This window comes from Octopus sinensis, linkage group LG7 (genome assembly GCF_006345805.1).
Source record: "Octopus sinensis linkage group LG7, ASM634580v1, whole genome shotgun sequence".
Taxonomy (NCBI): domain Eukaryota; kingdom Metazoa; phylum Mollusca; class Cephalopoda; order Octopoda; family Octopodidae; genus Octopus; species Octopus sinensis.
The window spans coordinates 88,175,329-88,203,306 of record NC_043003.1 but is presented as its reverse complement, the minus strand read 5'-3'; the positions used below and the strand labels follow the sequence as shown (position 1 = coordinate 88,203,306).

The 27,978-nt window shown below is 36.8% G+C and overlaps 1 protein-coding gene across 3 annotated transcripts in view; it reads left to right on the top strand.

The window, feature by feature from the left end:
• The window catches only part of LOC115214277 (translation initiation factor eIF-2B subunit epsilon), a 162,350-nt gene that overhangs the window by 42,933 nt on the left and 91,439 nt on the right, over positions 1 to 27,978 (top strand). For 2 of the 3 annotated variants that reach the window (XM_029783423.2, XM_029783422.2), the window contains 5 exons: positions 3,818 to 3,986; positions 13,597 to 13,758; positions 18,835 to 18,920; positions 21,603 to 21,731; positions 23,973 to 24,073. In XM_029783423.2, coding sequence (XP_029639283.1) covers positions 3,818 to 3,986; positions 13,597 to 13,758; positions 18,835 to 18,920; positions 21,603 to 21,731; positions 23,973 to 24,073 — 647 coding nt within the window. The remainder of the gene's footprint in view (positions 1 to 3,817; positions 3,987 to 13,596; positions 13,759 to 18,834; positions 18,921 to 21,602; positions 21,732 to 23,972; positions 24,074 to 27,978) is intronic. The other variant, XM_036504884.1, reaches the window with a different exon arrangement.

The following is a 27,978-nucleotide window of genomic DNA, read 5'->3' as shown; positions in this document are numbered from 1 at the left end:
CGACAGTGTAAGCATCTTGAGAGAAAAGTTAGGCATAAAAGGAATCAGATGTGGTGTGCAAGAGCGACAACTGTGCTGGTATGGTCATGTGATGCATATGAACAAGGACAGCTGTGTAAAGAAGTGCCAATCTCTAACTGTGGAGGGAACCTGTTGTAGATGTAGACCTAGGAAGACATGGGATGAGGTGTGAAGCATGACCTTCAAACTTTGAGCCTCACAAAATCAATGACTGGTGACTGAGACCTTTAGCAATGTGCTGTGCTTGAGAGGACCTGCCAATCCAAGTGCACCCATGCTGGTGGCATGTAATGAATATCTTTTGAATGTTGGCCCTCACAGAGTCAAAGTGGCAGAGTTCCTTTCAAGTGTTGGGCTTCACAGAAGCAAAGTGGTTGAGTTCCTTTTGAGTGTTGGGCCTCATGGAGGCAAAGTAGCTGAGTTCTTTTCACGTGTTGGACCTCTGAGTGTTGAGCCTCACAGGTAAAGTCGCTGAATTCCTTTTGAGTGTTGGGCCTCATGGAGACAATGACCATTATATCGTGCTTGGGAAGAAGATCCATTAAGCCGAGCAAAATTGCAATTGTGACAGATAGCAGTGTCACGCAAATTAGCACCCATGCCGGTGGTACATAGACACACCCCAGTGTCACTTAAATAGCACCCATTACACACCTAGAGTGGTTGGTGTTAGGAAAGGCATCAAGCTGTAGAAAACCATGGCCAATCAGACTGGAGTCTGGTGCAGTATTCCAGTGTGCCACCCTAGTCAAACCATCCAACCCATGCCAGCATGGACAACTGACGTAAAATAATGATAATGATGAGTGTGTGTATGTATGTATATATGTATATATGAAGAGGTTTGAGGTGTGGAAGCAAGATCTAGAATTTAAGGGCCTTAAAGTTAACCTAGCAAAAACCAAAGTCTTAGTAAGTAGGAAGGCAGACAAATCACAAATCCCTTCAGGTAGATGGCCCTGCTTGATCTGTAGAAAAGGCATAGGTAGAAACTCCATAAGATGTACCTGGTGTAAGCTATGGACACATAAGAGGTGCAGTAATATCAAAAGAAGGTTAACTGGGAAGATAGTTTTTGTATGTAGCAGATGCATAGATGCAATAAACACTGAAGATGTACAGAAAACAGATTCTATCACATGCCAGGGGAAAAATCTAGAAGTAGTTGATAGCTTCTGTTACCTAAGTGTCCAAACCAGTAGCTGGGATGGATACTGAGAGCATAGCTGCTAGAATAAAAATTACCTGGGCAAAGTTCAGAGAGCTGCTACCCCAGCTGGTAACAAAGGGCCTCTCACTCAGAGTGAAAGGTAGACTATATGATACCTGTCTGTGAACAGCCATGCTACACAGCAGTGAAACATGGGCTGTGATAGCTGAGGACATGCATAGGCTTGAAAGAAATGAAGCTAGTATGCTCTGCTGGATGTTTAATGTCAGTGTGCATACATGACAGAGTGTAAGCACCCTGAGAGAAAAGTTGAGCATCAGAAACATCGGATGTGGTGTGCAAGGGAAACAACTGCACTTGTATGGTCATGTGCTGTGTATGGATGAGGATAGCTGTATAAAGAAGTGTCGCACCCTAGCAGTGGATGAACCCTTGGTAGAGGTAGACCCAGGAAGACATGGGATGAGGTGGTGAAGCACGACCATTGAATGTTGGGCCTCACAGAGTCAATGACTAGCAGCTGAGACATTTGGAGATATGCTGTGCTTGAGAAAACCTGGCAAGCCAAGTGAGATCGTAGTTGAGGCCAATGCCAGTGTCACATAATTGACCCATTTAAAGGCACCTGTCAATCGTCATGCAATATGCCGTGCTTGCAAAGACCTGTTGAATTGAATGAAATCATAGTCATGGCCAATGCCTGTACTGCTTGACTGGCACTTGTACTAGTGGCACATAAAAAGCACCATTCAAGCTTGGCCAATGCCAGTGCTGTCTGACTAGCACCCATGCCAGTGGCATGCAAAAAGCACCATTCGAGCATGGTGGATGCCAGTGCTGCCTAACAAGTTCCCATGCCAGTGGCATATAAAATATACCCACTACACTAAAATTGTTGGCGTTAGGAAGGGCATCCAGCTTTAGGAACCTTGCCAAATCAGATTGGAGCCTGGTGCAGCTTCCCAGCATGCCAGTCCTCGGTCAAATACACACACACACACACACATAATTTGCAAACAACTTACAGATACAAAAGCTACTAGTTGAAAAGTTCATGTACTAGGCAATAGTAGGCTTATGTGATCATCAGGAGAGAATGCTTCCTCTTGATGGCATTATTGTGCATTGCCCTGCCCCCACTTAGATGAGATTCCCCTATATATGGACATATGGCATAGTTAATTTTGCTGAATTCACACCTTTTCAATACCACCTTGAAAAGGGGACATTAAAGCACTGCCTTATATCACTGTAGTCACATGGATGAGAAGATTATCACTCCTGTTACTTTAGAAATAAAAGTTCCTTGTGCCAATTGAATATTCACATCCAGGTGAAAGACACCTGATGAGCTGCTCAAACTTTAGCATAGATGTTAATATTATTAGAAAGTATTTGTTTCATTTCTAAAAACAGGGTTGTAGACTCGCCACCCCAGTTACAGTCTTATCCCTTTTGTGACATTATTTCTACTAAAAATACACTGGTTACATGTTTCTAGTAATTTATAAAATACTTAAGAATTTGAAGTGATTTAGAAAATGAATCTGTCCTTATGAAACTGGTGCTTGGAATATGACTGAAAAAGTTTTTATATAAAAAGTATAATGAAAAGCTTTTATTGAAATATGCACACTTTATGTGAGAAGCGTTGTATCACAGGCGTCAGTCTCAGGAAGGATGGTGTCTAAAGGATTAATAAATTACCTCAGATATTTAAACATTTAGGAAGCAGCATTAGGTTCTTATTTCACTTGATTTATGGACAAGATTATTTCAGTAAATTAATTCCTGTACATGGTGAAGGAGGTCTTCTTTTCATAGCTGGGTGTCTTTTCTGCTGTAACCCCAATTTGGGTGCAGGCAGGGCTTGTGTGGTTAACAAGTTCACTTTGCAACTATGTGGTCCTTGATTTCAATGCTTTTGTACAGCACCTTAGACAAGTGCCTTGTACCATAGCCTCAGATTCACTAATACTTTGTCAAACAAATTTGATAGATTGGAACTATGTGAAGCCCTTTTCTTGCTATAAATATAGCAAAAAAAATTTATAAACCTGTGAATTCAAGTAAAGCCCAATGTAATATTTCTTCAGTACAGGTTGCACAGGAAATTCTATCATTCTTGTGACTACAAGTGAAGTGAACTGGTGATTGGCCTGTAGAATACCTGCAACCTACATTGATCCTGAAAAAATTTTATGTAATAAATAAACTAATTCAGTGAATTAAGTATTGAAAGATTTTGTTAACCAGGCAAACTAGAGCAAGAGATGTTGCATATATTACAAACTGATGCCATACAGTGTCTCTAGGAGTAAGAGTTGGTCTCTTAGACATTGACTAATATTGTTTTTAGCCCACTGCATAAACATTTCTAGTTAGCTTTCTGATTATCCCTGCATTTAATATAGTAATGTTATTATTTTTCATCAGATGATATCTCTGAGTTATTTATTGTCTACATAATTCTGTTTTCTATACTTTCTAATGTATAATCTTTGAAATTTATTTTTGAAATCTTTCATCGTGACTATTTCAGTGATTATGGTAAAGATTAATTTGCTGGTAAGATTTTTTTTCTTCAATTCATCTAAAACAGAAAAATTTATCTTACTGTTTCAGAAAAACTCGTGAAGCCAATAAACTTGCTGTTATGACATTAATAATGAAAACTGCAAAGCCAGGACACCCAGCCCGCAGTCCTGATGATGACTTTGTTATATCTGTTGACAGTTCCACCCAAAGAGTACGACATTACCAAAAGGTCAACAATACCACTACAATTTCAACTGTAAGTAGCAATTTTTTTGTCTTTCACACTTTAGAATGAATGACTGAACTATTTAACACTGTTTATCCATTTATTTAAATATTTTCTATGTTAAAACCATTTTTTGTTTGTTTATTACTATAGCCTTATAGCTACATATTTCATAATATCTGGGCTTTGTTGTCTAAGTGTTGTCATTCATTTCCCATGAAAACATGTCTGCCTAAGATGAAATATTACCTTGTTTGGACACAGAAAGGGCCATAGAAAATTTGATTTAACAAATTCTGTCTGACCTATACATGACTGGAAAAGTGGTTATCAAAATCATGGTGATGTCCATTGCACATGTCAAAAACCACCATGCACACATACTTTTAGCCCTTTAAATTCAAATGAATACCGAAACATTAGTTAGTTAGGAATTGGTTACAGTAACTGGTAGATTAATAAGATACTCTTGAACGTTAGGCAGTAGATGGCCATTTGATTTCTCACTATTGGTGACAGAAAAGGTATCCAGGTTTAGAAAATCTGCCTCAACAAAAGGTGGATGTTAAAAATGGTGACAATGATGATGTAGGATAGAAACGAGACAATTGTAGTTATAACCATTATAGTGTACTAGCAGAATTGCCCGGCAATGCTCGGGGCTGAATTGTTTGAAAGTACTGTTAATGATTGCACTGAATTATGATGATTATTCAGGCAAATATTGATATAAGTTTACGGTGGGAGATAAGGACTTAACGATCAAACGTGTGCCATTGCATTGTTTTGGGGGAACAAAATTTCTAATGAGCATTATAGGGGCACCAACTTTAATTTTGAGAATGTGTGGTGGTAGTCCGGGGGGCTCAAAGGAATTGAGTACCTCTATTGGATAGTTGATGACGTCCTCTGGGTCAGGAGTTGTATCGATAGACTTATATACATAGACATCCCCAGGAATGAGTTTTAGCATTTCATCATTAATTTGGTGAGCAGTTTTATTCCTCGGGGCCAGAATAGCCCTTTGGCCAATCCAATCCATATTCTGATAATTAGCTTGTAGATCTGGGAACACTGCATGTCTGAGATCAGAAGGCGTTTTAACAATGGTACAAATGGAATCGATGGCAATATTACCATTTTCATCCCCTGGTATTTTGCCTTCGCCAAGTGCAAGGAGGGTGTGAGAAAATACTGCTGATGTGATATTACGTCACATATGAGCACGCATATTGGTGTGAAGTTTGAGAGTCTTCACCAGTGGCGACAATGTGGATGACTTAAGACACGCACTTACTGCATCAGTTCTAGTCCTTTTGGGAATAACGGGAAGTGTTTGTCAGAAGTCCCCTGAAAGAAGAAGTGTTATGCCTCCCATGGGAGCTGAAGCTTGTTTGATGTCTCTGAGAGATCTATCTAGTGCCTCAAGAGCACGTCTGTGGGCCATCATGCATTCATCCCAAACGATAAGCTTGCATCGTCTGAAGACTTCTGCCTGATCGGAGCTGTTACTGATGTTGCAAGTTGGTGTCTCAGTCTTCGCTAAGTCAAGCGGAAGCTTGAAAGTGGAGTGAGCTGTCCTGCTGCCTGGCAACAAAGTAGCCGCAATTCCAAATGATTCCACAGCTAGGGCAATGCCTTGTGTTCGCCTAATCTCAGCCAATATTAATTTGTTGAGAAAAGTTTTCCCAGTGCCCTCAGGAGCGTCCAGGAAAAAAATTCTCCCAGTTTTGGCCCGGACTGAATTAACAACGGAGTTGTAAGCGAACTTGGGTTCTGGAAGGAGCTTTGGCTCATTGTCGGCTATGTACTCGGCAAGCTCATCAACATTAAAACATGTCTCACGCAGCAAATGTGAAGACAGAGTGTTTGTGCCTTCCCGGTTTGTTGAAGGTAGGCCATAGACCGGCAAGGCACTACCGCCCATATCAAGTACAGTATCTTTGAACGTAGTTTGTTACCACACAGCCACACCTGCCCCTATGTATGTGTGTGTGTGTGTGTGTGTATGGGTAGATATATTATGCATGTATATATGTGCATATATATATATGTGTACATATTACATGTACATCTATATATATATATATATATATATATATATACATACATCTACACAAAATACAAAATAGAAAGTTATATCTTGATATCGCTAGTGATAACAATACTCAAAATATATAACAGACTGGAATTGTAGGCCCGTCTCTTGCAATTTCGATCAATTGGATCTTGTATAGAAGTGTACGGCTGCAGTGAAATTCATTTTTGAACTTTCTTCTATGGAAGGCATTTTAACAAAAATGCTTCTGTAAAGACGGTGAAAATATTGTCAAGTTCCCCAAACAGGGACACAATTCAATTTTGAAACAATAACGAAAGCCCCTTCTCCGAAAGCGGGAGGGTTACGGTTTACAATTATTTAACAAATGCAACACAACAACATTTCCTTGGTGAGGAATCAACAAACGTGATTACAATAGTCAAACAGTAATAATAATAACAACAAACCTTTTTAATGTATCCCCATTTATGTGAAACCACTTATTCAAGTTCAAGTCATTGATGCAATTGTATACGAATTGCTAATACACACACACACATAATAAGGGTGAAAAATTGAATATTAATTTGATTAATATGAATTGAAAACCAGTGGTGTAGCATATAAGACCATACCGGATCTTCTTCTAGCAAAAAGGATGACCAGTATGAATGGCTCATCCCTGTCACACATACACACACCTTTGGAATGATGTGGAGGGGTATCTTTTTATGAAAAAAAAAGCTTTGAAAAATTTTTTTGTAGAAACCTGTCCCCTCATCATCCCACTCCAGACCAATTTTGATTAATTTTTTTTGTGCTTGAAAGCCATGGCAGGAGCCTTTTCAGTAGAAAAATATTAAAAGAATTGTTGATGTTTTTAAAGGAAAAAGTGAGTGATTTAAGGGAGATTTGGCTGTTGTTTCTAGCATGTCCTAAGGCAACCCTCCTTGTTTCTTTCTCACTGTCCAATGTATTAAAGTTTTTCGATATTTTTCTCCCCGTAAATACATTTCTTCTATAAAAAAAAAAAATGAAAAATTATGATTATTTTGCAACCTCACTCCCAGCCTCTGATTGTTTCTGTTTATAATTTAAAACGTTGGAGAGCCTGAGGAGGTAATTGCTGGCATTTATTCAGTGATTTAATAAAAGAGCTATGTAAATGACAATTCATTTTAATAGCATACTTTTCTGTTAGAAAATGTTTTTTCTTAGACACACACACACACACACACACACAGAGCTTTGCTTGATTGAGGTCGGGGTAAAAATTTAAATTACAAATTTTTGTTTTTGTTGCTTATGTCCCACCAATGGACAACACGTGCGTTACTTCGGCATCATCATTCCATAAAGTGTGTTTAATGGGAGAAAAATATTGAAAAAAAACATCAATATATGGGACGATGCAAGAGTGAAAATGGAGGGTAGTTTGGGATGTGCTAGAAACAACAGCCAAATCCCCTTTGAATCGTACACCTTTTCCTCTGAAAATATTTACAACTTTTTTTTTGCACCAAAAAGGCTCCTCCCATGGTTTTATTTCATTCAGTAATTTATCGTAGTTGTTTGCAAATAGTGAATTAAAACTTATGAAAGTATTAAAATAGAAAGTAAGAGAAATGAAAAGGGAAAATTTTGCTGTTGCTATGTCAATACCAGAAAGTGACGCTGAAAAACCTTTTTAAAGAAGTGAATCATATATATATAAAGCAATATCAATTGATTTTTAATGAAAAAAATAAACTGAAGACCCTATTATGTATCTGAGGTCAAACTATTCATGCATTCCAAGTATGAAAGCAATTTGCCCAGCTGTTTTTGCATAAAAAGTGAACACACACACACAAGTGTATTTTATATAGGAGACAAAGAATTTCTCTCTCGTAGTCAAACCAGCCTAAAGAAAGACATTGATTCAATGCTTATGAATGACAGTTTTTAAAACATACTTCTAAACAAGTAAACATCTTTTTACCCTGCAGGGTATTGTAATCACTTGTCTTTGTCTGTGTGTTTGCAAAGTTACTGGAAAATGGCTGAACAGATTTTCACCACATTTGGTAGAAATACTCATTGGTTGAGTGGTTTAAAATGATGAACATTTAGTTTGATTATCTTTAAAAATAAAAAATTTTAATTATTTTTTAAATTGAACTTACTAATTTCCCAATAAGCAAGTGGTCATATTATTTTGTTCACTTTCTTTTTCATATGAATTGACCCTCATCTGCGTGTGTATAGATCAGGGTGTACCTATGTGCGTAGACATGTGGGGATTTCAGGTCGTCTCTCTTCCTTCATTGATCTCATTTATTTATTTAGTAGCTGAGTATCTTGTCATTGCCAAGTAATTTTCACAATAGAATGCCTTGGGGGACCTTTGGAATAATGCACCCACATAAGTTGGGTTTTTTCCATTTTGATGGGGGATTTTTCAGACTTTTTTCTCCACATCCTTGCAAATGAAGTGAGTGGGGTATTTTGCTTTTTATGGAAAAAGATTTTGAAAATTTATAAATTCCCACTCTTCCCATCTAGACCGATTTTGTCATTTTTTTTTGCACTATATACTTTAAAACAATCAGGAAACACTTTTTCTGTGAAAATAATTTTTTGAAAATTTATGAAATTTTTCAAATCCCACTTACTCCACTCTACTAATTTTGTGCTTTTTTTTTGTACTATGCACTTGAAAACTATGGCAGAAGCCTTAAAAGTTAAAAAAACCCCTAAATTTTGGAAATAAGCAATCAGCATTACAATCCCCACTTCTTTTATTTTCAAAACTGAAGAAAATTTATAAAATTTTTGCATTATCCTTAAACTTGAAAAAGAAAAAAAAATTTTTCATCATAGTTCTAAAATATAGACAGTCTGACTCTGCAATTTGTTTCTACTTATAATTTCAAAATAATTTTCAGACAGAAAGGTGTGTGATTTAAGGGAGATTTTCCTGTTGCTTCTAGCAATTTTTTCATAACCACCTGGTACTTTCCTCTTTTCTATGTCAGTCTGACACCTATTGATGTTTTCCTCCCAATAAACACATTTTGTAGAATGCTGATTCTGTGGTCCATTGCTGGGATTTAAGCAATGACAAAAAAAAAAGAAACAATTGAAATTTTTAACCTCCATCCTGCACTAAGCGAGTTTGTGTGTGTGTGTGTACGAAAAAACATTTACTAACAGAAAAGTATGCTGCTAAAATATATTATCTTTTACATATCTTTTTTAAATCCCTGTTTCCCTACACACACACAAACACAACCTGAGTGATATACTTTGATTGAGATAGAGTGTGGTAAATATATATAGAGAGGAAAAAGTTTACTATGAGTAAAGAGAAAAATGAAAGTGATAGACAAATAAAGTGAGAGATCTATTTTGACACTGTCACAGATTTTGAAATTGAGTGAAAATTTTCAAATTTGGCATATTGGTGTACTTTTTCACACTGAATCTGATTTTGTAATTCATTTATTCCAGAAAAACTTTGGAAAAATATTACAGAGGTTTAAAATTTGATCATGTTTACCCAATCAGAAAACAGGATTTGTGTATGATAAAATGTTATTAAAGATTAGAAGTCGAAGTTTTAAACGAAATGAAAGCATTACATGAGAGATAATACATACACAGAGAGAAAGAGATAGAGTGATAAAGGGTGTGTTAAATATATATAGAGAGGGAAGGCATAAAGGAGAAAGCCTGATGGTGACAAAGAGTGGATTTGTCAATCTAAAAGTTGAGCTAATTTTCAAAGCAAATTATATTTCTTCATTTTGCAGACAACCTTCTCTTTGTAGGCAGATTTTGAAAATCATTTTTTTTTTGAGGACACACCATTTCAGAGCCTTTTGGGGCTAAACATGCACACACACATAATCACATACACACTCATTTATATAGTAGATTTTTGTACATCTCTCTTTCTCTCTCTCTCTCGCACAAATTTCTTCACGGCTCAGATTCTCAGCTTCCTCAATCCAGCAGTCATCACCTCGTCAGTATTACAACCCCATCCCCGCCACTCATTTTCAAGATGCAAGTCAATATTTTGGCCCTGCCAAAAAGTGACACCACCATTGTCAAACATTGTTTCAGTCCCCAATTGTACACCCCACCACATCCCCACAGGGAGCTACCTGAAGCACATGTGCTGTCATCAATAGGCAAAAGAGATGCAGAAAATGTTCAGGGTGTGATTGTCTTTATTATCGCTCTTGCATCAGCCTGAAGCACAGGCCTTGAATGAGCTCTCAATGCATAGATGCAGCAACTGCCTCTTTGCTTCAGTAGTACAACAGTGGCCATCCACCACACCTTCAGATCAGACAGCATGTCTGCCTGACACCCATCCTGGCCCAGGAAGCCTCATAAGATCCCAAAAGTGGCCTGGGTGCTGGTGACTGATACCCTTGCATCCTTAGTTGGTCTAGCCTTAGACTATAGTCAACCTAGTGATTGGAAATGACTGTTTATTTTGCTCTACTTGCCCTTGATCTCCCCAACACTGTTGCCGATTGAGGTGGCCTGTCGACAACAGCCCTAGTCAGGACTAACATCTTGTCCTTCAAGCAGGTATCCATATCTAGTGTGTCCGAGTATGCTGCCCTGCACTCATTCACACGCCTGCAGTCCTACACCCTTGATTCCTGCTTAAAGACCGGGTAGACATCAAATTCATCAAGGGCAATGTCTCAGCTTCCGTCTGAGTAGTTACCTCTGATGACCCTGTCTGCTACCCTACTGAAGAGGTCCTGACTACTCTTTGACTCAAACATCCTGAGCTACTTACATACCTCTGACCTATACCCACTCCCAACCTTAAGTCGCCATACATGACCGCCAAGAAGGACATTCTCTCTGTTCTGAGATCTTTCCCTGCCAGTAGGAGTAGAGGTTTTTGTTGGTCTCCAATCTGGCCACCTCAAGATCTTTCTGTCCCTAGTTACTGCTGAATCTGGGCACTGCCTACTGAACACAATTATGGCTCTCATTAACAGGTTCGTTCATGGTGTCTTGGACACTTATTTCTGAGGCCTCTTCTTTTCAGCCCACCTAATCTCTCTGAAGAACAAGGATAGTGGCATATGCACCATTGCTGCAGAGGCTCACAGCCAAGGTTATCTGCAGATCTGTTAAACCTGAACCAGGTGAGGAACTCAGGCCAGTGCTGTAGGGGGTCAGCATGGTCAGGAGATGTGAGGGAGCTATTCATGCAACTAAACAGTTTTTCAGTAACTGTCCTCCTGAGCCAAAATCAAACAATACCAAGCACCTCGTTATCAAGTTTGACATAAAAAATGTATTTGACTGTCTGTGCTGTGACCACTTGCTTGAGGCCTGCCACAGCCATCCTGCTCCATCCACCTACCTATTAACTTGCTGTCATATGGGTCTCTGAGCATGCTCCTTGCTTCAGATTAGGTCATACTGTCTTTGACTGGCATTCAGCAGGATGAGCTGTTGGGCCCCTTTCCTCTTTCTTTTCAGGATGGACGGCATTGCTCAGAGCATTACAACCCTTTCAATGGTACCTGGATGATGCAATGATAGACAGGTCAATAGGGAGTGTCTTCCACGATCTTCAATCAATAGTTCTCTCTTTGGCAAGCATCAGCCTAAAGATTAACTCTTCCAAAGCAGAGGTCGTGAATATCAACTACAACACAGAGGGCTTTGTGGCCTCCATCTTGGACATGCATTCATTACTTCACCACGTACAGACGACCTTGAAAGAAGACATCTTTATCCTCAGTTCACTGATCTTCCTGCCTACCATTTGCTCCACCCTCAAGTCTAGGCTTCACCAGCTCAAAACATTGCCAAGCAGACTGAATGTGATCGATACCCACCCGGCGTTCTTCCTATTAAAGAAGTGCTTCACAATGCCAATGTTATTGTATACTATGCACAGTGCCCCTTGTTACAACCACATATCTCTCCTCAAAGATTTTAATGCCTGTATCTAACAGGTTAGGTTGATCAAGAGATATGCAACATTCAGTTCGATGACACTAGATGGCAGCAGGCCACCTTTCCCATCAAATATAGAAGGCTCAGTCTCTGGTCTCATTGGCTCTGCCTGCTTTTCTCTCATCAGTGACCTTTTGCTGTGTCCTTTGTCCACAACCCAACTGAACCTACTGTGATCGGAGAGCATGAAGTGGTCTACGCAACATGGATCCAGCTCTGCCTCCGCTGAACTGGATGTCCATCCCTCTCTCCCTTCTTCAGATGTCCAGTCCCCCCAAAAGTGTAGCAAGATCTCATGAGTTAGTATGCTGACTTGATCCACACTCTCTGGCCTGTTTCCGCTCAACCTCTGAATTCAACAGCAATGCCTGGCTCCATGCAGTGTTCAACTGGTACTCAGGTCAATAGCAACTTTTTCCATGTCACTGTTTCTCTGTGGGTTGGCTTCCAGATCTGTGAGTATCACAAATGCCACTGTGAATCCACTGTGGATTCCCTCACCCTCCTCCCATTGTCTTGCCATTATAGTGCTGGCCGCCTTCCATACCATGCTACTCTTAACAAGATCAAAAGGCATGGCCTGAATGCTGCAGGCTTTCCTTCCCAGCTCAAACCATCAGGGCTAGACCAAGGGAATGGTAAAAGGCCTGTTGGTATGGCAATTTTCCCATTCCTTGTTGGTCAACCCCTCATATAGGATGTCACATGCTGTGACACCTTTCCCAGCAGCAACTAGATGTGTTCATCTACCATGTCAGACTCTGCTACTGGTCAGGCCAAGAAGGGCAAACTGTCAAAGTATTGGCCACTCTCTGGTTGAGCCTGTGGCAGGAGACTTCTGGTGCTCTTGGCCCTCAGGCCATGTCCCTGCTCACTGCTTTAGAGGAAGGAGATGGCTGTCCACAAATGTGAGTCCCATGAGTCAGAGTGGCTGTTCCAGCACATCTCCCTTGCCATCCTCTGGAGCAATGCTTTTTCCACTTTGTCTGTTGGGACCTTGAGACAGACTGACAAGCCTTTTTTTAGATATTTCTCTTTTGTGAGGAAGAAGGAAAATATGATGATTTAGGCAGGGCCTTTCACATCACTTGTTATTTTATTTCTTATACATTCTTCATTAGGTCAACCAACGACTTTTCTTTTACCTCCCTTTAATATTCTGAGTTAAAAAATCAAGAATAGTTTATACGTAAAGAAGGGTACAAGTAACACAAAAGAGCATATGGGCATTATATACATTTGTTAATGTATGTAGGGGTTGACTGGACTAAATACAGAATAAGAATGCATGTGCAGAATGAAAAGGGCCTTATGCTAGTGGTTGAAAGTATCTGTAGTAGGGGATGATTTGGAGAAAATGGTGATGTCAAATCTCAAGATCAACACAAAGAAATGTTAAAAGACTAAGTCATGTGATGTACAATAGTTCTGTCCATTCCATGCCAACATGACAGTTATTGTAACAGAGGATTTTAGAGATTTCAAAAAATTATTGTCGTTAATAATCATATTTCATTCGGAACCCCAGTGCTTCCACCTGTCTGTTGTTACTAGTCTTTCTCTGTCAGAAATTGTCATCATTTATTTATTCGTTTCAACTACTTATCATTTCAGACTGCTATCAGTAAGAAAAGACCTAAAGTGTCAAACATCCACTACAATTTATTGGACTGCCAAATTGCTGTCTGCTCCCAGTTTGTGCCACAGATGTTCACAGATGATTTTGATTACCAAACACGAGATGACTTGATCAAAGGAATCCTTGTCAATGAAGAGGTAAGTTGATTATTGGCTCTTCTACCACTTCCTTAACCCTTTTGTTACCATATTTATTTTGAGATGCTCTGTTTTTCTTTCAATTACTTTAAATGTAACAAAGAATTTAGTAAAATAACTTAGTTATCATTAAGCTTGTATTAGGAACATAAATTGTGACTAAGGTTTGGTGGAAGATTTTAATTCAAGACTTATGAAAACAAGACATTTGTACTCAGAGTCAGTGGCGGTTTCAGCCGGGTTGGTAACGAAAGGGTTAATTACTTCTAACAAACATATATTTACTTAGCAACTCCTGAATGATTAACTTTTTTTCATTATTTTTCTAAGAACATACATCATCATCGTTTTACGTCCGTTTTCCATTAAACAATGATGATGATAATGTATGTTCTTTATCCATGTATTTCAATTAATTATAAAATTATATAGGTGCAGGCATCACTGTGTGGTTGGGAAGTTCACTTCACAAACATTTGCTTTTAGGTTCACTCCTGCTGTGTGGCACTTTTGTTAGTATCTTGTATATATAGTTGACCAATGGCTCATGTGAAATCTGACTGATGGCAACTGTAGATGATTGTACACAAGCATCTTGTGTGCGTATGTGTGTATACGTGTGTGTGTGTATGCATATATGTATGTGTGCCTGTATATATATAAGGGTGTGTGTATGTGGTGCATTTGTCTTTACACATTTTCACATTGATACCACCATTTGGGCTCCACGTTCGTCCTGCAGCTTGACAGTTTGACATAGTGGTGAATAATAAAGTACCTTACTTGACAACAAGTGAGGGTTGGCATTAGTAAGGGCATCCAACTATAGAATACCATATCTCATCCAACCCATGTCAGCAAAGAAAAATAGATGTAAAAGCAGTAACTATGATGAAATTATGAATTTGGAGGAGATTTAGTAAAATAACTGAGTTCTCTATTTTTAAGTTGCCATCATCATTGTTATTATGTGCCTTACTAGATTATCAGTTGAACTTACATGTAAGATAGGTGTAACAATAAAGGTAAAATAGAATGAAATACTAGAATTTATCTTTTAAGAAAACTAGAACATGAAATACACATACCATCAACTAAATGAAATAAACCCACATGCATACATAAATACACAGTAAAATATATATCTGGTATATATAAATTACAGTATATGTGTTACCAAATTTTATACATACATTATTTATGTCCCAACGATGGTCATGCACTATAACATTTTGCCCAGGGCTCCTGTGTAACTGGACATAAATGGACATAGTTTGTTTTTTATGTTGAGTCTTCCATACTTTTTTAATCTTTTTTTTATATAAAAGTGAAAGGATTTTCTCTATTTATTTCTGCTGTGGACCTACAACAGTGATTCACTTAACAAAGAACACTGTACACAATGAATATCTAATACCAAACTATCTTAACCTACATATTTAAACTGCATTAAACTTTGGCAAGGTGAGTTAGTTGAAAGATGATATTCCCTTCCCTCACTTATATTTGTTGATACTGTTGTTTCACTTTAAGATGCTTATTTACTCATCTATTATGATATTTCGACTACTGTCCATTGTTTCAAATAGGTTTTAGCATTGTCATTCAAGCATTTTTTAAACACTCACATATGATTCGTCCCAAAGAATCAACCTTTAAATAAGAGTTTTGCTTCCACTAGCAAAAGCTGTATGTATCTTTCAGGAAGCTCCATACCATTTTAACTTTATGCAGCATTCGCTGTTAGTTTATGTGCACGCTATGTGGGAAGATAGAAGAAAGGGGCTTTTGTTAGCTTTTCTCTCTGAAAAAATAGCTCCCTTTGCTTTTGAAAAAAATAAACTCACAGAGGGGAAGTTTCAACATCTTCCTTCAATTTCCTTACACCATTTATGTGGCTGTTTCTGACAAGAAATTTCACTTTCATGTAAAACAACTATATTATCCGTAATCGACTCCCTAAACATTTCAGTAGCTCTACTTTGCAACACTTGCAACATAAATGTTCTTTGATCATTAACCCTTTCATTACCAAACCGCCCGAAAAAAATTTTGGTTAATGTGACCAAACCGCCCAAAGCCGCCCATATTTACCTATTCATATTTAAATGAGAATATCAGAGCAAATCTCTTTAGTACATTCGTGAAAACACGTATTATACTTTATAAAGAGTTCAACTACAGTTTTGTACAAAAATCGAAGTGTAATTTTAATTCCGTGAATTTTGGGAGATTTTTTTCCGAAATTTGTTCCTATTGTGTTTTCAAAATTTGTAATTCTGACAAAAAATGGATACAAATTTCATTATATCAAGCAGCGAGTCAGAATTCGAAGGATTTTCTACTGAAGACCTTCATAAATCTAACTCTATGACTGAAAAGAAAAAGCACGTGGTATTTGATAATGAATCTGATGTTTCATTTTCCGAAAGTGAAAACAGTGAATCCGAGAGCTCCGACAGCGATAAAGAAAATGAATTGGCACCTGAATGGAGTGAAAATTTAAAAACTGTTTCTTTCGGTGATTTTTCTGAAGAAACTGGACCAAGCCACAGACTTTCCCAGGAGAGTAAAGCCTTAGACTATTTCTTTTTACTTTTTCAAATAAGCCTATTTGAAATCATTACGGCGGAAACGAACCGTTACGCTAAATGTAAACAAAACGAAAGAAAGGATAGTTAGTGGTTTCCCATAACCTTAAATGAAATTAAGACTATTTTGCCATAAATATTATGGGTATCAGAAAGTTACCCAGAATAACAAATTCTATTGTAAAATTTTGTTGTATACCCAATTGAATATTAGCTAAATAACCCATTTTCTATAGCGATGTTTGAACAAAACTTTAATAATTTTATATTTTGTTGAATTTACCTGTATCTACCTGCAATTAGAGTCACTTTGTGACAAAAATTATAGTATAGAATTGGTTGAGAACATTTCATTAAATTATCTTCCAAAATTCACGTTAATATATTGATAAATAAAAAAGTTATAGTTGTTTAATGAAACCAGACTAAATATATGATTATGTTAGAAATTAATTGAAACACATAAGGGGTGTATTTTGGTCAGAAATATAGTAACGAAAGGGTTAAAGTGCAATGACCTCCACAATAACCAGCCTTCAATTTCATTTTCCGTTCCTAGGTTAATTGGAAACAGATTGCCATGCTACACATAAACCTTCTCGGTAGTTCAATTATTTGGTGAAAAAAATACCACCAAAGCAACTTAAACAATCCAAACAACAGGTGCCTTTGTTGGTATAATAATTCACAATAGAAATTAATCAAAATGTGTCACTCATATTACAGGTAAATTGTAAGAAATAAAAACAAGGTAAATTTGTAAAGATATTGTATAAGATTAAACACATGCACACACACACACACACACACATTCAGTGGGCTGTCTCTCTGGTAGGCTTTAGTTTTTCTCCCAATGGTTTTTTATTTTATGAACAACCTTCCTTCAACTACATTGCTACATTTCCTTGGAATTACAGCTGGTTGTATCACTCTGAAACCCCCTCCTGATTTGATATGTAATATAAACACATTAACAGTACTCATGCTTAATATGTACCAAACCAGGTATCACCACCATTTATTACCCAGTCTACCAACCTGATAATAGCTCATCATTTGATTCTGCTATTCTACGCCACCCATGTCCCTGTTGTAATTAAGGTTCACAAATGGGGTGCCATTTTCATTCATATGTGGTTATGCATAGGTAGAAGCAAAATTAATTTGCTTCTTACCTCTGTATGCAGCCACTAGCAAATTTCCTTTCTGCCATTGGGATATTGCACTTTTTTTTTTAGATTTTGCTATTTTTATATCCAACAGCAGTCCTTTCCTACTTGCAATCACTATAGCGCATGTATATGTTGCCACAGCTTCTAAGTCCACCACAAGTTTGACTGAATTGAAAAACTGGTCAAACAACTCTGGTTATGGTATGGGAGTGATAATTTCTAGATCATATCACACAATATGGTCTACATATTGTGTTTTACATTATCTCTTTTACCTCGTATAAAAATTGAACCCACAGCAGCGGCCAGTATTCACTTCACAAATCTTCCAAACATTGATCCCCCATTTTCTGGGTTTTCCAGGCATGTACTTTTTGGATATACCCAACCTTTATAACTCACCATAGCTCCATTGACAGATGAGTATCTCCCTGGTTTGTAGAATGTTTTATATGCATTTTGAACAAAGAGGGAAAAAATAATAGTTTTGTCTTCTTGGAAAGAATGTAACTAGTTCCTGTCTCTTCTATAAAAAAAATCATTAAGGAAAACGGTTTTTGAACTTTTACTGCATTCAGGTACAAATTCATTTTCTTTGTTGATACCAGAGCTGTTCTCACTCTCAGAAATCGAAATATCTGACTCATAACCATGCATCATGTGGTTTTGATGCTGTCTGTATATTTTGCTTGATTTCTCCATGCCTTCTGTCATCCATAAAATTTTGATTCTCTGCTTGACAATATGAAACTGATATCTATTATTTGGCAGTATTAAAAATTTCCAGATAGTTGTAGAAAAAATGTGGGGAAAAAATCTCTAAAAATTCACAGTTCTCAGATATGTAAAAGAATGTCCAATACTATAACTCATTTATTCATGAATGTATTAACAAGATTTATGCTGAAATTCTCATTTAACTATGAATAGGTCATTTTGGGCTAGTATGGGTGGGTAACATAAGCTAAAAAAAACCTCTCAGGTAGGTTGGTAACAAAAAGGTTAGCAAATATATATAGGACAGTGTATCCATGCCATTTATATTAAAACTAAATAAATTATAAAAATTTGATTAAAAACTAGTTTGAAAGAAGATTGAAAGAAATTAACATGCTTAAATTTATAGAATCAGATCTAAATTTTACAAAAATAATATTTAAATGAGACATGCTTTAATATGATATTTTTCATGATATTGCATATGCCATGGGAGAAGAGATAAAGGTCTGCAAGTGGTCTAAATGTCAAAAGTTACCTGTCTGACCAAGCTACTTCAATGTTTACTTTTTCCTTTTTATGTCACTATTTTACAGATTACTGGAAACTCTATACACATCCACATTGCCGAAGAAAGCTATGCTGTCCGTGTATCAAATCTTCACATGTATGACACAGTCAGGTTGGTGACTTGAACATTCATGTTTGAACTTTTAATCTTACAATGACTGAGCAAGTAATTAAATATCTCTCAGCCTCATCTATAGGCACAGATGTGGCTGTGTGGGCTTAGGATCAGTCACACAGCATGGCACCATCGACTGGTGTCTTTCACTATAGCCTAGAACTATGTAAAGTTTTTGGGGTGCATTTGGTAGATGGAAAATGAAAGAACCTTGTCGTGTGTATATATGTACCTTTGTCTTGACATCGTGTAATAGTTGTGAATGAGCATCACCATCATACAAGTGATGGTGTTCATTTCTAGTTTACTGTGAAAAAAAATGTCAACATGTCTGGCCATGGGAAAATATTACCTTGCCTGGAACAGTCAAGGGTAGGTGACAGGAAGGATCCTGCTGTAGAAAAATCTACCATAACAAATTCCATCTCACCTAAGCAAGAGTGGAAAAACAGATGTTAAATGATAGTGATGACAACAACGACAGCCTTGCACTGGCAACTGCATTCAACACCCTACTTAAGTAGCCTTGTAGAAATGCTTTCATCAACTCACCCTGTTCTAAGTAAGTTCTGAGCACAGTATAGTTCATTACAGCTCTAGGGCTCATTGGTTTGCACAGCTGAGTGCTTGTACTGCTATTGTAATCTGTAATCCCATCCAAAGAGAGATTTATCCTAATGTTTTTTACAGTTTCTGAAACAGGAGTCAAGCCTTTTGAATCCTTGAAATCTAGAAATCATGAGCTGACGTATAAACTATTGAAACAAAAACTCGTTTATGTCAACTGCTAGAGCATATAGTTATACATTTTGATATTGTTCTTTATATGTTTATAGGGGGAAGTATCCTTCTCATTACCAACCAACCTGTAGAGGCCTGAAAATTATTTTGGTTGTTATAGAACTTGTAGCTGTCTGAAATGGCCTGTTCATATAAAAATGAGAATTTGAGCACAAATCTCACTACATTCATGAAAACATGTGATTTCATGATGTAATCAATCGAGTTACACCATCCAACATTATTTTGCATGATATCTGAGCACTGCAAACTTTTAGAGAATTTTTTTCTCGATTTTTTTTTCCACCTCAATTTTCAGAAATGTTTTACTATGTCAAGTAGCAAGTTTGAATTCAAAGGATTTTACAGCAAACATAAAAAGCACATGTGTCGATTATAAATCAGATATTTCCAGAAGTGAAACCATTCTGGCAACAGTTCCAATAGCAATAAAAAACAACAAATTTGTACCTGAACATTGTACGAATTTGAAAGGGTGATTTTCTTATGTAATTTTAGGAAGATATAGTCTTTTACTCATATCAGTCATTAAACTGCAGTCATGCTGGGGTATTGCCTTGAAGAAATTTAGTCAAATGAATAAACCCTGGTACTTATTCTTGATGCCTGGTACATATTTAATCAGTCTCTTTTGCTGAACTACTAAGTTACAAGGATGTAAACACACTAGCACCAGTTGTCAAGTAATAATGGGAGACAAACATAGACACAGGCACATGCGTTCACACACACACAACAGGCTTCTTTCAATTTCCATCTATCAAATCCACTCAAGGCTTTGATCAGCTCAAGGTTGTAGTAAAAAAGACACTTGCCCAGGTGCCATGCAGTGCGACTGAACCCAAAACCATGTTGTTGGGAAGCAAACTTCTTAACACACAGCCATGCCTGTGACTTTTTGACTTTCACCTTCGAAGTAATTACTGCAGAAATGAATTGTTATGCAGAATATAAGCAAAGAGGTATCAAAAAAAAGATAATTTGAGATTACTTGGAAGAAATCCAAGAATTTTTAGAAATATTGTGTGTGTGTGTGTATGTAAATTTGATTTATATATTTTTTTTTCAAATTGACCTCATTTTATTATTTGCCTGTAATTTTAGTTTGCCTGTATGATATGTAACGAGTTTTGATTAATTTGTCTTGTGAATCATTATTATATCTGTTTCTGTCAACAGTTCCAATAATTTTTTTTAAATGAATTTGAAAATGAATTTGCTGTAAGAATTTAAAAACTGATTTCCTCAGTTATTTTCACAAAAATAGTAAACCTATCTACAATCTTTCCAAGGAAATAAAACAATTAAATTTTTTTTTTTTTTTTTTTTTTTACTTTTTCCTTTCAAGCATTTAGTATGAAAACATTGTTGTGCAGAACATAAGCAAAGAAATTAAAGAACCTTTTCTTAAATTGTATTTTTAAAAAATCACATAAATGTGTTGATAAATATAAAAAAAAAGAGTTGTTTTATGAAACCAATCTGAATTCACAATTGTTTTAGAATGTAATTGAAACACATAAGAGGTGTATTTTAATTAGAAATATTGTAATGAAAGGGTTAAGATTTATATAACCTTGATTTAGTCATATCACAAGTTAATACAAATTATTACCTTTTCTCCATTAGATTGTTACTTACCAGTTGTAACTTTCAGTTTTTCTAGATTCTTTTTTTCCATTCACTTTTGGATGTATATGTACCTTAAAATTAAATTTTAATTTATTTTTCTTATTTCCAGCCACTATAATTTTAATATTTCAAAATCAGCCTCTCTTTGCATAGTTTTGTTTACAAAACATATCACAGACTTGTGGGTTTTTTTTGCATAAATTTGGAAAACTTACCTATTATTATGATTATTATTTTATGTTACAGTCGAGATATTCTTCAGAGATGGTGCTACCCATTGGTACCTGACATCCTTATTCCTGCCAAAAACAAAGATAATTTTGTTTCCTATGGCCGCTACAATACTTACCAATGTTCTGCTGTTACTCTGGAACGGTCAGTTGCATTAAATACATCCTTGACACTAAATTCTGTCCATCCAGGACTGGTTATGTTTAATAAAAAATAATATTTTACCTAAGTTTTAACAGCATCTCCTTTGAAATAGTAATCTTGCGCAGCAGTACACTGGTCTCAGCATTCCTGCCACTTTTGGAATCCTGCCTGGAAGTCATTTTCTGTGAGATGAGGAACTTCTGCAATTTGCTCTGGATCTCAACTATGGTGTTAAAACAGCAACCTTTGAACTGCATTTTCATCTTGTGGGGAGAGATGGTAGTCCGCAGGTGCTAAATCTGGTGTATAGGGCAGGTGCGGAAGTGATACCATGTTGTCTTTGGCGAGTAACTCGCAAGTGAGGAGAGCTTGGGGAGAGGCTGCAGTGTCATTGTAAAGAATCCAATTCTTTGCACTCCACAGATCAAGTTGCATTCGTTAAATGTCCTCCCTCAAACACTTTAAAACATTGCAGTAAAACTCTCGATTTACAGTCTGGCCCTAGGCGATGAATTCTTGATGGCCGATACCACATTTCCAGGTGTGACACTTGTAACAGATCTTCTGGATCATATTCCAGGACCATTCTTCCACTTTTGAAGCACTTGTGCCACTTGAAACATTGCGTACAACTCATTGCTTCATCACCATAAGCTTGCTGAAGCATGCTCAGTGTCTCTGTGGCAGACTTCCTGAGTTTAATGCAAAATTTCTTGGCTTTTTGTTCGAGGAAGGTCACTGCTATCTCTCACTGCACATGCAACCATGTGCTGCCATGCGTTGGCATTCTACAGAACTAGTCCAGGAACTTTTTGATACCACCCTTGTGTCATCACCCACTAGAGTGTAACAATTATTCGGATGAAATAGTCAAATCTAAAATTAATGAGCTACCATTACATTTTTAGGCTGAGTGATTAAAATAACTGAATTATAGTATTAAATATTTTATTTGAATTATTGCAGTTTGTTGGTTTACAGTGGAAAACATGAATAGGTTTGAAGTTCTGGAGAGATATACTCTGGAGGATGACGAACTGAGCGAAATATCAAGTATATGTTATTTTTAGATAGTTTGTTGTATCATTCCTTTACCTATCAAGGTCCATGCCTAAAACTTTTAGAAAATATTCATTTTTTGGTGATACCAAAATGCAAAACTGAATAACTCAGTTTTGTTTTCCAACTTTTAAACCTGTCTTGTTTCACATTTTCCTCAAAGATTAAACTGTTTTTGTTTTTAATTTTTGCTGGGTCTGCAGGAAGGGACAGGCCCTCCTAAACTTGTGAGATTATGTTCCTTTTAAAACTTTGTAAATGGGAAAGAATGAACTGGGATGGAAATCAAGATGGTTAACATTTTAGAAAAGATGGATTAGGTGTAGTGATTGTTGCAGCTCCTGGGGTGGTCTTGAAGGGCTAGTGGAGAGGTGAGTGAAATGAAAATGTCTAAATAAAAGTGACAGGAGTTCAGTCAGTTCTGATGAGCAAAGAAGGCAAAGAGAGAAGACAGCATATCTATGAATGACTGTGTCAATCAGCTGAGTTGCTCTCTTCTGCTTGCAGTTAGGATTTCTGTCATGCAACAGCACCATCCTAAATGTGAGAACAATACTCTCAGCTGAGTTTTATAGACTGAAATAAGTACTGCTGAAGTACCGGGGTCAATGTAGTGCTAACTAACCTATCTCCTAAAAGTTGCTGGCCTTGTGCCTAAATTAGAAACCATTAATTATTAAGGTAGTGACCTAGTAGAATCATTAGCAGGCCAAACAAATATGTTTAGCAGCATTTCTAAAGCAGAAAAATTTATTATTAAAGTAGCAAGCTGGCAGGTTTAGTGGTATTTCACCCATCTTTACATTAGTATTCAAATTCCACCAAGGTCAACTTTGCCTTTCATCCTTTCTGAGTCAATAAAAAAAGCACCAGTCAAGTACTGTGATTGATGTAATCAACTTCGCCTCCCCTAAAAGCTTGAAGCCATTATTATTATTCCAGTGTAGATAAAATGCACTGGAGTCTTTAGTCATTTGTCAAGTCACAACAAGGACCTCATATTATCATCATCATCATTATTATTACTACTACTACTACTTGAAAATTTAAATATTTAACACTATGTTGAACTGATATTTTGTCAGTCAATTTGTAACAATATACACTCTCCCATAGAAGCTTTTGCTCTTTTTTCATCAATAAATGTTTTTCTTTTTTTATTTATGTGTCTGTATATGGCAGTGGTTGCAAGCTTATACAAAATGTTTTGGTTGGAAAAGGCACAACTATTGAAAGTGGTTCTGTGATTACAGATTCTGTTATTGGCAACAACTGTAAAATTGGTAAGTAAAAAAAATGCTTTTCTTTACTTACCTCTATATTAATATGCATAATACATGGAAAACATTTAAAATCTTTTCCCTTTTTTTTTTTCTTAGTGATTTTTAATAGCTGCTCATACTGAATTTGCCATGTTATGTGGAAGGAAAAGTATAACTGAGTTGAGATGTATGCAGAAGAGATTACTGCCTTTATATGAGCATGGAAATAATATCCTAAATGCTTCTTTATTCTGCCTTATCAAACCTTTCACATATCTCATTCTCTTTAAACCCACCCTGTCACTTCTCTATCTACAGATTACTTGACAGCTGTAATTGCTTGGGAGTATAATCAGTACATATTACTCCCCACTCCACTTCCTTTGCACTAACAGTTAATTCTTCCTCCTATGCAAGTTTCAGTCCCTTACAACCAGAGGTTGCCTGTGGATTATAGAGTGCATTGCAAACACGCTAGGTATAACTTTTACAATAAATTGATGAAGCAGCAATGACAACCTACCATCAATAGTGTTGCTTAAAACGAAATCAAATTTCATATTTCTTTTTCATGTCTTACAAATAACTCTTCAATTTAACATTAATCTTTGACAAAGCAAACATAAACAAGAAACATTCTATTATTGCTTGGCAAAGGAAATTTGTCTAAACTGTAAGCTAAGGATAGCTATTCTGAAAGTCCAACAAATATGAATTGTCTGTTTTCAAAAAAATTCGTAATGATAGAATTTCTAAAACATAAATTTGAAAACATATGACAAACACTGAAAAACAAAAAACCAGACTGGTTAAATGGTGAGCTGTAATTAGAACTCCCCTATGATTGTGTGTACTGCCTATGATACTCCACCAATTCTAAAAAGAAAGTTATTATAGTAATTTATTTTTATAATAACTTATTTTAATCAGTGTATGAGTCTGTTGGGTCAGGCTCAATATTTAAAACAAATGTATGAAGAAAATTCTGAAGTTTGTCTGATATTGAAAATTTACAAAATTTATAAAATTATTCGAAACCAATTTAAGTGGTTATCACTAACACTAATATTATGTCCATTAGAAATGTGTTAAAATAATTGTACAGTTCTTCACTTAGAGCAGAAGTCAAAATACTAAATTATGGAAGATATGAAGAATTTCTTATCTTTCTCTAAAACTACATATTCAAGATAATAGCCATCCAAAATACATTAAAGTCAAAATTGTATGTCAAAATTGTAGTTGTTAAAAAAGGCTATATTTGTTTTAATAACAGTCAGTTTTCTGTTAATAACACATATATTGAGTGTAGGCTGACTATGAAGGAGTGATGCTAGAGCTGTGAAATCTTGCACGCATTAATTTCAAATATTCTTCTCAGGTAAACTGACTTCTGACTGCTCAGAGAACACTTCAGTATTAACTAGTAGCAACTTTTTCTTGAAAATAGACAAAATTCAGCACCATGGTCTTATTAAATATCTGCAGAAAAAGGGTTTAGACCCCAAGGGCATATGTGCTGACATGGTTGTTACATTAGAGGATGACACTCCAGCTTTATCAAAAGTGCAAAAGTGGGTAGCTGAATTTAGGAGGTGAAGAGAGAGTCTTGTAGATGACCCAAGTTTTGGATGTCCTGCAACTGCCACCACTAAGGAAAACATGGATCGTGTTCACCACATGGCGATGGATGACAGGCAATTGACTATAAATCAAATAGCCAATGCTATTAGCATATCCTGTGATGGTGTTCAGAATATTCTGCACAACAAACTTGGCATGACAAATGCTCTGCTTAATGGTCGCCATGTCTTCTAACTCCTGATCAAATGCACACCAGGCTGATCACATCACAGAAAAATCTGACATTACTTGAGGCAGAACCAGCTGGTTTCCTAACCCAGGATTAGTGTTGGCTTCATCCCTTTCAGCCAGAGACAAAGGGACAATCCTCCTCACCTGCTCCACAAAAAGCCAAGATTGTTTTATCAGCATGAAAGGCAGTGGCCTCAGTGTTTTTTGGGATGCAAAAAGCATTGTGTTTATTGACTATCTTCAGAAGGCCACACCATCAGTGGAGAGTACTATCCCAACTTGGTGAAGTAGTTATGAAAGGCTATCAACACCAAATGTCTAGGAAAACTGACAAAAAGAGTCTTGTTTCAATGAGGTTGGTATGTTTTTAGACAGAATTAAAAAGTTAATGATACATGTGGTAAAACAAAGTTATGTTAAGAAAAGATTAGTTGAATGTTTTAACTTTTCTGTGAGGAGATAGTGAAATTTTGAGAAAATATTGAGTGATCTCTAGTTTGCAACTGAGCGAAGATTTACTCATTGATTTGGTTTAAGGTGAAAGTTAAGTCACTGTTTTGTAATAATAAGCAGGTGCATGCATGTTGGACAAACTATGCTGATGTTTTAACTCCTGCTACTTATTAATTTCCAGCTAGCGTTTATGTTTTTAATGCTGTTGACACAGTCACATTGAATGGTACTGCTCATACCATCACTGTTGCCTACCCAAAAAATTCTTTGCTTGTGAGGAATCTTGCTAAGATTCCCTTTCATCTTACTTTTTGCGTGTGGCACGTGTGTGCTACATATCTCTACTCCAACATTTCAGTAATTTCATCTTTCATTGTGCTAACATTGATTGTAGGAGCCCTAAAGTTGAGTACTTTAAATGAAGAGTAGATACTTTGCTGGATGTGCAATGTCTGCATGTGTGACAGAGTGTAAGCATCTTGAGAGAAAAGTTGGGCATAAGAGGCATCAGATGTAGTGTGCAAGAGAGACGACTGCACTGCTATGGTCATGTGATGCATATGGATGGGGAAAGGTGTGTATCTCTAACTGTGGAGAGAACCTATGGTAAAGATAGACCTAGGAAGACATAGGATGAGGCTGTGAAGCATGTCTTCAAACGTTGGGTCTCACGGACGCAATGACCAGTGACTGAGACCTTTGGCAATATGCTGTGCTTGAGAAGACCCATCAAGTCAAGTCAAATCGTAGTCATGGCTGATGCTGGTGTCATGCAACTGGCATCTGTGCCAGTGGCACATAAAAAGCACCTTTCAAGCATTGGGCCTCATGGAGACAATGTGGCTGATGCTAGCAGCATGTAAAAAGCACCCGTTGAGTGTTGAGCCTCACGGAGGCAATGACAAATGACCAGGACCTTTGGCATTATGCCATGCTTGAGAAGACAACCCTTCAAGCCAAGTGGAATCATAGTCGTGGTATATACTGGTGTGACGCAACTGTCACACGTACTGGTGGCACGTAAAAGCACCCATTACATTATCGAAGTGGTTGGCGTTAGGAAGGGCATCTAGCTGTAGAAACCATGGCAAATCAGACTGGAGTCTGGTGTAGCCCCTCAGCTTGCCAGTCCTGGTCAAACTGTCCAACCCATGCCAACATGGACAGTCTAAATCAAGTGGTAGTAGAGATTGTAGGGAAGGGAGTAAGGGTTCTGGCTAACTAGAAGAGAGGGGAGGGTACATAGCAAGGATTAATATCTATAAGTATCTATACATGTGTACTTATATACTACCTGCATATATGTGTATGTATGTATATATATACAATTTACATACCGATGCATGTATGAATATTGGTGACCAAAGAGAATCCCTAAATATTGTATTTATCCATAAAGAAGTGGTTGGTAATGAGTTGCAAAGGGAGTGAATTCATATATATTCTGATAAAAAATTGTGATAGTAGGCATGGTAGGGAAAGAGGATTGGAAAGGTATAGGCAGTCATATTGTGAACTGCAAGAATCTGCTGAATTAAACTCACTCCTGCTCTGACTTTATAGAGTAATTTCAGTAATGCTCTATTGGGATTTTTAAATGAGAAATTTCATAACAAATTTAGTGATTACATACGAAAAATGGTCAATGTATGTATTTG